The 11,319-nt window shown below is 43.9% G+C and overlaps 1 protein-coding gene across 1 annotated transcript; it reads right to left on the reverse strand.

Annotated features, from left to right (window-relative positions):
- Nucleotides 1-7,877: 7,877 nt before the first annotated feature.
- LOC136877687 (pro-resilin-like) lies at nucleotides 7,878-10,791 on the reverse strand. The gene is made up of 2 exons (XM_067151899.2): nucleotides 9,502-10,791; nucleotides 7,878-8,543 (listed from the first exon to the last, which is right to left on the reverse strand). The coding sequence occupies exons 1-2, from the start codon at nucleotides 10,789-10,791 to the stop codon at nucleotides 7,878-7,880; spliced, it is 1,956 nt and encodes a 651-aa protein (XP_067008000.2).
- Between the last annotated feature and the right edge of the window lie 528 nt (nucleotides 10,792-11,319).

Raw genomic sequence — 11,319 nt, forward strand, 5'->3', positions numbered from 1 at the left:
AAGAAATTTCAGTGCCAAGCTGCTGCAAAACTTCGAATATCAAAATAGCATTTCAACTTGGCTTGTCTGATCAAGTAAAGAAGAGGAGAAGTGCACTTTTTAAGCAAACAGGGTATGATCGATATGTCAATTGTCATTCCTCTTGTTCTCGTTTTTTGTTGCATTGCTTATATTACACTGTGCCTATATTGTACTTATATTATATTATGCCTATATTGCTAGAAACTAGAACTCAGAGAATTATAGTAGACGACGAAGCTTTAAGTTTTCTTATATACATCAATGATGCGTGTAAAGAAGTAGAATCGGAGATAAGGCTTTTTTCGTATGATGATATTCTGTATAGAGTAATAAATAAGTTACAAGATTGTGAGGAACTGCACGATGATCTCGATAATGTTGTGAGATCGACAGTCAGCAACGGTATGATGATAAATGGGGTTAAAAGTCACGTTGTGAGTTTCAGAAATAGAAGTCCTCTCAGTTTTAATTACTGCGTTGATGGGGTGATAGGCCCTTTTGGAGATCATTGTAAGTACCTAGGTGTTAACATAAGGAAAGATCTTCATTGAGGTAATCACATAAATGTGACTGTAAATAAAGGGTACAGATCTCTGTACATGGTCATGAGGGTATTTAGGGGTTTTAGTAAGGATGTAAAGGAGAGGGCATATAAGTCTCTGGTAAAACCTCTCCTATAGTGGTTCCGGTGTATGGGACCCTTACCAGGATTACTTGATTCCAAAATTGGTGGGGGGGAGGGGGAATCCAAAGAAAAGCAGCTCCATTTATTCTAGGCCATTTCCGACAAAGGAGTAGCATTACAAAAATGTTGCAAGGTTTGGGCTGGGAAGACTTGGGAGAAAGGAGGCGAGCTGCTTGACTAAGTGGCATGTTCCGAGCTGTCAGTGGAGAGATGGCGTGGAATGACATTAGTAGAAGAATAAATTTGAATGGTATCTTCAAAAATAGGAAAGATCACAATGTGAAGATAAAGTTGGAATTCAAGAGGACAAATTGGGGCAAATATTCGTTTTTAGGATCGGGAGTTGGGGATTGGAGTAACATACCAAGGGAGATATTCAATAAATTTCCAATTTCTTTGCAATCGTTTAAGAAAAGGCTAGGAAAACAACGGATGGGGAATCTGCCACCTGGGCGACTGCCCTAAATGCAGATCAGTAGTGACTGACTGACTAATACGCCTTAGCACCCCATATCTCTCTTTCTTATATTACTTCAATTTTCTCACAATCTCAGCCTGTGTCAGAACGTGCATTAATAAAGTAAAAATGTAATTTATTTTAGTGATATAGTACAAAACTTTTAAAAGTCTGATTGTCACTCAAAGTTAATTATTTATAACATTCTTGTAAAACATACATCAATCTTTCAGTTGCAATTTATGTTGATTTTTATTGTAAGGAAGTTTACTTTATTCGCTGTAGCACTCCACATTTTAGATTGATTCTTTTGCAAGCACAGTCCACATCAGAAATGTTTAAAATTAAAGAAGGGTTTTGTGTCAAGTACTTGAGTTGCTTTATTTAATTACTTTGCGATTGTAAAACTGTTTCTCAGTTCAATTCATATTTTTACCCAGAGGTTCTTTGTAGTGCTAGGTTTATTATTTACTTCAAATTTTTGACTTTACGTCGCACCGACATAGATAGGTCTTAAGGCGACGATAGGACAGGAATGGGATAGGAATGGGAATTGGCCGTGGCCTTAATTAAGGTACATTTGCCTGGTGTGAAAATGGGAAACTATAGTAAACCATCTTCAGGGCTGCTGACATTAGGATTCGAACCCACTTTCTCCCGAATACTGGATACTGACCGCACTTAAGCGACTGCAGCTATCGAGCTCGGTGTACTATGTTTACTAGAGTAATTCTCAGTCTACATACTTTCCGTGCTTAACCGGTAACGTACTATATATATACAGGGTGTTAGGTGTATACGTGCAGATATTTATTGTAGCAATAGAGAACGATGTGACGAACCACTATATATCAAACTTTTAGTAATCCTCGGAAGTTATTTTCGAGAGCAAAGGGGTACGATGTTTTTAGAATAGGTAGTATGCCTTGTTCTTGTGAATGAATAGCTTTCCTTTGATAACAGGCAAGTCACGCGCCATCCCTACCAAACTGGTTTCTGTTGTGTTTATGTTTAAGAGCAAATGTACTACTGTGACAGCTATTCAATGCCACGAGATGTTACGTAATATACTTGCCAAACTGGTTTTATGTTTACGAGCAACTGACCTACGGTAACAGCTGAAGGCTACCAGTCTACAACATGTTACGTTACATTATCACCAGACTGGTTTGTTGTTGTTAGTATTTAGTTTCCGTCTTAGGGGTTTCAGACAACACTAGTTATCGGTTTCGGACCCTGGAGATGTATTGAATTCTCAGCGTTAATACTGGTTCATTTGCTGTTACGTCCTTTAGGGGATAGGGATATCTGTGGTCCTCAGCCCTGTGGTCTAGTGAGTATGGAAATGACCTGAAAACCTGTGTCGGTGCGCGACCTGTACGAGCGTGTGATATAATTATTGGTTGGGATACGCACGCCGGGACGTGAAATGCGGTACGATCCCCGTTGTGCATTGCGTAAAGGTAGAAGAAGGAAGACAGTTCCTTGCGCCAACGAACAAATGCATGGCATAGGATATCCATATGAGTAGAATCAGAATTGAATTATCGAAGCACATCGAACGTTTTGTTTCAAACGAAAAATGGACATATTATACAACTAAGTAAATTAAACGTACCTACATGTCGTGCGTCCTGCCTGGTTGAGTGGCTAAAACGGTTGAGGTGCCAGCCTTTTGACTCCAACTTCGCATGTTCGAACCTGGCCCCGTGCAGTGGTATTTGAAGGTGCTCAAATACGTCAGCCTCGTGCCGGTATATTTACTGGTACACCGAGCTCGATAGCTGCAGTCGCTTAAGTGCTACCAGTATCCAGTATTCGGGAGATAGTGGGTTCGTACCCCACTGTCGGTAGCCCTGAAGATGGTTTTCCGTGGTTTCCCATTTTCACACGAGGCAAATGCTGGGGCTGTACCTTAATTAAGGCCATGGTTGCTTCCTTCCCACTCCTAACCCTTACCTGCCCCGTCATCGCTATAATACCTATCTGTGTCGGTGCGACGTAAAGCAACTTGTCATTCGAGCCAAGACACCACTGTGGTTCAGAATATCCTCTGGTGCTTAAACATACGTTCACGGAGGTCATCCGAAGTGGTTACCTCAGTTCGGTATACTTTGGTTCTCATGTCCCCCCAGGCATAACAATCCACTGGAATAAGGGCTGGCCAATTGATAGTTCCACATCGTCCTGTCTACCGTTGAGGAAATGTCTGCACCATCGTGTAAAATCCACGTGGTTCGGCGTAGTCGAAGCGACACGTCCTCTGAAAGCTCCAGTAACGTACTGTATCTACTGTACAGGAGCAAGATAACATTAATAAAAAGATGTAACCGACCTCCAACTACACCCATCCTGATATTAATTAGAACCGGTGCTGGAAACTGCCTTGTCCTATTGAATGGGGATATTCCACAGCTCATGAGTGGGATATAGTGGGTTCCAACCCCTCTGTCGGCAGCCCTAAAGGTGGTTTACCGTGGTTTTCCATGTTCACACCAGGCAAATGCTGGGGCTGTAACGTCATGAATGCCACGATCGCTTCCTTTCCGATACTAGCCCTTTCCCGTCCCATCGTCACCATAAGGAAAGCTACACCGATCAAATTTATGCAAGTAAGGTGATTGGTACCGGTCTGAGTGTCTGAGACCGTTGAGGTCCTTATCTTCCGACCTCCAACTTGGCAGGTTCAATCTTGGCTCAGTCTGATGATATTTGATGGGGCACACATACGTCAGTCTCGTGTCGTAGAAATACTGACACGTAAATGAACTCCTGCGATATGAAATTTCGTCACCTCAGCGTCTCAGAAAACGGTATAAATAGTATGTGGGACGTAAAGCAAAATAACGCTAATAAAAAGACGATTGGTCAAAGAGACAGACTTCCCACTGCATCCATCCAGATATTAATTGAGAGCCGGTGCTAGAGGTTGCCTTGGTATACTAAATATTAAACACTCCTTCTATAAAAATTGCCTCATGTGTCACTAATACACTTGACAGAAATTCTGGATTGAGTGCTTGATCAATTAACCAGCGGCAGAAATCCACTCTTAAATCATCACCGAGCTTAATAGTAGCAGTCGCTAAAGTTCGAACAGTATCCAATATTCGGGATGTACTGGCTTCGAATCCCTCTGTCGGCAGCTTTAAAGATGATTTTCCGTGGTTTTTCATGTTCACACCAGGCAAATGCTAGGGCTGTACCTTAATTAAGACCACGGTTGCTTCCTTCCCGATCCTAGTCCTTAGTTATATCTGTCGCCATAAAACCTATCTGTGTCGGTGCGACGCACCGATACAGATAGGTCTTATAGGACGATGGGATAGCAAAGGCCTAGGAGTTGGAAGGAGGCGGCCGTGGCCTTAATTAAGGTACAGTCCTAGCATTTGCCTGGTGTGAACATGAAAAACCACGGAAAATCATCTTTAAAGCTGCCGACAGAGGGATTCGAACCCATTATCTCCGGGATGCAAGCTCTCAGCCATGCGTCTCTAACCGCACGGCCAACTCGCCCGGTAATAATATTAATATTAATAATAATAATAATAATAATAATAATAATAATAATAATAATAATAATATTTTTTGCTGCCGGGCAGAGTGGCTCAGACGGTTGAGGCGCTGGCCTTCTGACCCCAACTTGGCAGGCTCGATCTTGGCTCAGTCCGATGGTATTCGAAGATGCTCAAATAAGTCAGCCTCGTGTCGGTAGATTTACTGGCGCGTAAAAAGAACTCCTGCGGGACTAAATTACAGCACCTCAGCGCCTCCAGAAACAGTAAGAGTAGTTAGTGGGACGTAAAGCAAATAACATTACCGGTATTATTATTAACAAGTCATTAGGAGCTGAAAGGCAGGGAAGAAAATAGTAAAATATGCGTGGTGTAGGAAGAAACAAGATGAAATGTACTTCACCCCTGCCTACATCGCTCGCAGTAGTTTACTACAGGATAGTATGCGTAAGACCAGAACCAGGTCTCTTTGCGATGAGTCAGGTGTATCTTCGTATTGTGGTTAGCACTAGAGGACAAAGTGTGACAAACAGGTTTTGTGTATAAACAGGAAACATGCACATCAACAGACACACACACGCAATGTACCCAAACCAGTACAGTGTAGAATGAAGAACTGCCATGCTGTGTTCAAGGTCAATATCTAGCGTTTTAACAAGCACGTCTTCCGTGTGTTGTGTTCAGCTTGCGCCACGTACAAGGCAATCGCGAACTGAAACTCTAGATTTATAATTTTTGTTACCGGTACTTCAATTTTTCTGCTCGGATTTATGAGAATATCGAACTATCGAGACTCAAAATACTACATCGATTGAGAACTGAACTCCCAACTCAATACGCTGCAGAAATGGTGTAACATCTGACATACCAATGTGAAACACGTAGCAATTGTTCAAGTGACCTCCCTGGACTACTCTGCAGGCTTCACTTCTCCGTACCCGGCGAGTTGGCCATGCGGTTAGGAGCGCACAGCTGTGAGCTCGCATCCGGGAGATTGGGGCTTCGAACCCCAATGTCGGCAGCCTTGAAGATGGTTTTCCGTGGTTTCCCAAGTTCACACCAGGCTTTGCGGGGGTTGAACATTAATTAAGGCCACGACCACTTTCTTACCATTCCTAGACCTTTCTTGTCCGATTGTCGCCATAAGACCTCTCTGTGTTGGTGCGACGTAAAGCAACTAACAAAAGAAAAGCACTTCTCCGAATCCAGTCTTCCGTAATATCCATTGGAGATCTGGCGGGCCAGTTGATGGGTCCATGTCGTCCTATTCGCCATAGACCAAAGGACTGATCCAAATGATCACGCAGTAAGCGGCTTATATCAGGTGGTGGACCATCGTGTAAAAACCACATGTTTCGGCGTAGTCGAAACGGAGCGTCCTCTGAAAGCTCTAATAACGTACCTATGAGGAACTCCAGGTCAGATACCCCTATGAACTTTGCAGGTAAGATGATGATAATAATGTCATTGGCTTTACGTCCCACTAACTACTTTTCACGGTTTTCGGAGACGCGGATTTGCAGGAATTTAGTACCATAGGAGTTCTTCACGTACCAGTAAATCTACTGACACAAGGCTGACGTATTTGAGCACCTTGTCAAGACTGGACTCAGAAGGCCAGTGCCTCAACCGTCTGAGCCACTCAGCCCGGCAAGATGATTGGTGCAGCACTGCGTAAAGTGCTGGCCTTCTGAACCCAACTTGGGAGGCTTGGTCTTGGCTCAGTCCGCTGGTATTTGAAGGTGCTCAAATACGTCAGTCTCGTGTCTGTAGATTTATTTGCATTAAAAATACTGCGATAAAAAATTCTGGCATTTCAGCGTCTCCGAAAACCGTGAAAATTAGTTAGTGGAACGTAAATATATTATTATTATTATGATGATGATGATGATTATTATTATTATTATTATTATTATTATTAGTAGTAGTAGTAGTAATATTATTTTTACGGAAGTTCTAATTAAACGGGTCCATTACAGTCATCATTTTACCTATCGGTACTTACTGTTCAGTAATAAGCCTTCCGTCCGCCTCTGTGGTGCAGTGGTTAGTGTGATTAGCTGCCACCCCCGAAGCTCGGGTTCGATTTCCAGCTCTGACAAGAAATTTGAAAAGTGGTACGAGGGCTGGAACGGGGTCCACTTAGCCTCGGGAGGTCAAATGAGTAGAGGTGGTCCGATTCCCACCTCAGCCATCCTGAAAGTTGTTTCCCGTAGTTCCCCCCTTCTCCAGGCAAATGCCGGGATTGTACCTAACTTACGGCCACGGCCGCTTCCTTCCCTCTTCCTTGTCTATCCTTTCCAATCTTCCCATACCCCCGCAAGGCCCCTGTTCAGCATAGCAGGTGAGGCCGCCTGGGTGAGGTACTGGTCATTCTCCCCAGTTGTATCCCCGATCCAATGTCCCACGCTCGAGGACACTACCCTTGAGGCGGTAGAGGTGGGACGTCTTAAAAATCGCACACAAATACACAACACTTGATTCGCACGTATGTGCTTGTACGGATCTTCGACGTCACTGTAAGGATTCTGTGTACTTTTCACACAGAGTACCCTACACCGGTTTTCGAGTACAGCAAGTGACCTGGCACGTGAGTCATCCTCTTCTACTTGCCAAGCCTTTAGGGGAAGTGCACAACAACATGCGTTGGCCTGCGATAAGAAACAGGTTCAACAAGCCCTATACTCGGCTACTGTACTTCCGCTACGCGTGGACAGAATGACATCACCGGCGTATCCTGCTACGGCCGTTCAAAACACATTAGGTCCTGAAATATTTGGCTCAGTTATGGGCAAACTAATAGGACAAGGTAAAAAGTACATAGCATATATTATGAGATGTGTTTTTCTTAGCCGACTAGCTTAATATCTGCACGTATACACCTAACACCCTGTATATTCTCAGAAGGTGTGGAGGATGGGAGGTTATAAAGTTGAGATGACATATTTTATATCACGTTTGCATTTATTAGCTACAGTAGAGGAGATACAATCAGAGCATTAAGTATTGCCACTCAACATGAGAGCACACAGTGAATGAATAAATAACTTCCATGTACATAGTACATATCTGCAAGCCTGAAAATACACAAGTCAGTAAACGATATAAATATACTATACAAAGCTAATTAATATATTTCCTGAATCATATTTAAATAAGTGGGTTAATTGCTGTACAAAATCCGGATCGAACTATGGAATTAATATCCTTGGTGGCCTCCATTTCCTCCCCTTCTTCCTGCAGATGAGTATCCGCCGTTTCCGGCTCCACCGGGACCTCCAGAAGGATATCCTCCATTACCAGCACCTCCAGGGCCGCCAGAGGGGTATCCATTAGCTCCCCCATTTCCTCCAGAAGGATATCCTCCATTACCAGCACTTCCAGGGCCACCAGAGGGGTATCCGTTAGCTCCGCCATTGCCTCCAGAAGGATATGCTCCATTACCAGCACCTCCAGGGCCGCCAGAGGGGTATCCGTTATCTCCGCCATTGCCTCCAGAAGGATATCCGCCATTACCGTTGCCGCCTGGTCCGCCTGATGGGTAACCGCCATTTCCAGGGCCACCTGAGGGATATCCGCCGTTCCCAGCTCCGCCAGCACCAAATCCATCATTAGCTCCAGCTCCACCATTTGAGTAACCTCCTGCTCCTCCGAAACCTCCAGCACCACCGGCATCCTCATAACGGATGTCTGGCTGGAAACCTCCCTGGTTGGCTTCATACTCAACGATCTGCTTCCTGCCATCGGGGAGCACCACGTTGTATTGTCCCTGGGCTTGATCTCCGTCCCTGGTCTCACTGTGACCGAACTCAGTGCCAGTAGCAGGGTCATTTACCTCGTATCTGAAGTCATACTTTGCAGGCTCCTGCAAGGGAACATGACACTTACTAACAAGTGATGAATATAAAGTGCTAGCATGTTGTATTTCTACATCCTGTTCAACTCTCAAGTTTGAAATGTGATACAACAAACTGTATTGTGCATTGTACTACTGTCCGTGGCTACACATTAATCATATATTTATAAATAAGAATGTATCGTTAATCATTCCCATCTTGGCAGTAGTGATACGATACATAACTGAAAACAAAGCAGCATTCTACTGTGGTACTGATGAAATCACTGAACGAATTTGAAGGGAAAATACCACGTATCTGTTAGAAATAGTGTCCTTCTTTTGCTGCAATAGTATCCTGAGTACTAACACTTTTCATTTGAACCATTTCGCTGAAATATTACCAGCTGTTTAATAAATACAGCGATTCATTTCTAGAGTTGAAAAAGATTAGATGAACTCCCTTCTTTAAACTGCACATTATATTTAAGTTTCCTAGAACAGAAAATAAAAACCCATGGCACTACAGCCTTAACGGGCATTTCCTACCAAGCAACCTCTGCTCAGCCCGAAGGCCTTAGCTTATGAAGTGAAGCATGTTCAGCCCCATGTACCCTCTCGACCTTTAATATTGACTTTCTAGACTATAGAGGCAGCTATCTCACCGTCAGATAGTTTCTCAATTATTGTTCTCACGTGAGCTAAGAAGACCTTGAACCAGTCCTCAGATCGAAATACAAAGTACAAGCCTCTAACCTGTCAGATAATTGAAATGGAAACCTCTGTATAAGAGGAAGGATTTCTATTCCATTACCACATGGCCGGTATATAAGTTTTCTACTACCTGAAGTACCTGTTTTACAGTTAAATTATTATGAACGAAATTAACCGAAATACCTTCCTAAGAATGTGTTACGCAAATGGTTGTTCTCCATGAGTAACTACATTGCATACTTTCATTAATACATTATAGGAATAATATACTTACAGAAGAACCATCATCTCCATAACCTCCATTTCCGTCGCCATTGCCATTGTAACCACCATTGCCAGCACCACCCAATCCACCAAATCCATTAGTTCCCGGAGCACCATAATTTCCTGATGGAGCACCTCCGTTAACGCCTCCGAATCCGCCATTGCCACCAGCTCCAGGAACGCCATAAGTGCTTGAGGGAGCTCCACCATTGAGACCACCAAATCCTCCATTTCCGTTGGCTCCAGGCGCACCATATGAACTGGATGGAGATCCACCGTTGCGACCACCACTAATTCCTCCGTTTCCATTAGCTCCTGGTGCGCCATAAGTGCTTGATGGAGAGCCACCGTTGCGACCACCAGTAAATCCTCCGTTTCCATTAGCTCCTGGTGCGCCGTAAGTGCTTGATGGAGAGCCACCGTTGCGACCACCAGTAAATCCTCCGTTTCCATTAGCTCCTGGTGCGCCATAAGTGCTTGATGGAGAGCCACCGTTGCGACCACCAGTAAATCCTCCGTTTCCATTAGCTCCTGGTGCACCATAGGTGCTAGATGGAGAGCCACCGTTGCGACCACCACCAAATCCTCCGTTTCCATTAGCTCCTGGTGCGCCATAAGTGCTAGATGGAGAGCCACCGTTGCGACCACCACCAAATCCTCCGTTTCCATTAGCTCCTGGTGCACCATAAGTGTTTGAGAGAGATCCACCGTTGCGTCCACTAAATCCTCCATTTACACCATTTCCACCATTCGTGCCAAATCCAGGAGCACCATATGTGCTTGAAGGGGAACCTCCGTTACGACCACCACCAAATCCACCATTACCGTTAGCACCGGGAGTTCCATATATACTAGAAGGCTCTGCTCCATTCAAACCTCCGAAACCACTGTTAACACCTGCTCCAGGAGCTCCATATAGGCTAGAGGGTGATCCACCATTCACACCACCAGCTCCAGGGGCACCGTAAGTACTTGAGGGTGCTCCGCCATTTCCATTTCTTCGTCCCCCAAATCCGCCGTTGCTCCCACCGAATTCTCCATTACCACCAGCACCTGGGGCACCATAGGTTCCGGATGGAGCAAATCCATTTCCACCATTTCCACCGAAGCCTGGAGCTCCATAAGTGCTTGACGGTGCGCCGCCATTGCGCCCACCGAATCCTCCATTTCCACCTAGACCATTTCCAGATGAGGGAGGTAGATATTGGTTACCCACAGGTGGCTCAGGGCGTGCCAACCCCACGGTTGCCAAAGTCAGCACCAGAATAATCTGCGGGAGAAAAGTATGTGCATCAGTCATACAATATAAAACCAGGTTGAGAAATAACAGCATTCTTTCGAGGGTAAAAGGATGGGTTGAACGAGTAGTGGAAGAAAATAAACAGTCTTGATGTGACATTGTTGACTGTTAATTGAATGAGATTTAATAATTGGGTGGATCAGAATAAAATAGTTGGAAAGATAACTGATTTACGTCCGAAACAGACTCTTCTGCATTAGTCCCTGGGAACTCTGATATTTGCAGTGTCACTGCGATAGTGATGATGATGATAATGTGTTAAGCGCGTTTGTATTCTGAATTCCTAACCAAGAGGGAAGAATATCTTAAGTGGATGTTTTAACTGCGTCGTCAGGTTTGCGTATATATTTCAGTGAACGTTTAGCCTTAAAAATAATAAGTTTCCATTTAAATCTCGTCAATCTTTTTTCTATTATTATTATTATTGAAATTTCCTGGTGTTTTCCCTCTTGTTTGATTATAGTTATCTAAATTTAAATTATCGAAATTTTTCGTTATAGTAAGTGCCTTAAGAAAGGTAATTCTTCC

The sequence above is a fragment of the Anabrus simplex genome, chromosome 7 (assembly GCF_040414725.1).
Source record: "Anabrus simplex isolate iqAnaSimp1 chromosome 7, ASM4041472v1, whole genome shotgun sequence".
In the NCBI taxonomy this organism is placed as follows: Eukaryota; Metazoa; Arthropoda; class Insecta; order Orthoptera; family Tettigoniidae; genus Anabrus; species Anabrus simplex.

What these genes read in the sequence shown, in the direction of transcription:
- LOC136877687 (XM_067151899.2), bottom strand. Translation starts at nt 10,791, where the DNA reads ATGACTGATGCACATACTTTTCTCCCGCAGATTATTCTGGTGCTGACT. An exon ending in ATGGAGATGATGGTTCTTCT is followed by an intron (nt 8,544 to 9,501) that starts GTAAGTATATTA and finishes GTTCCCTTGCAG; the next exon opens with GAGCCTGCAAAGTATGACTT.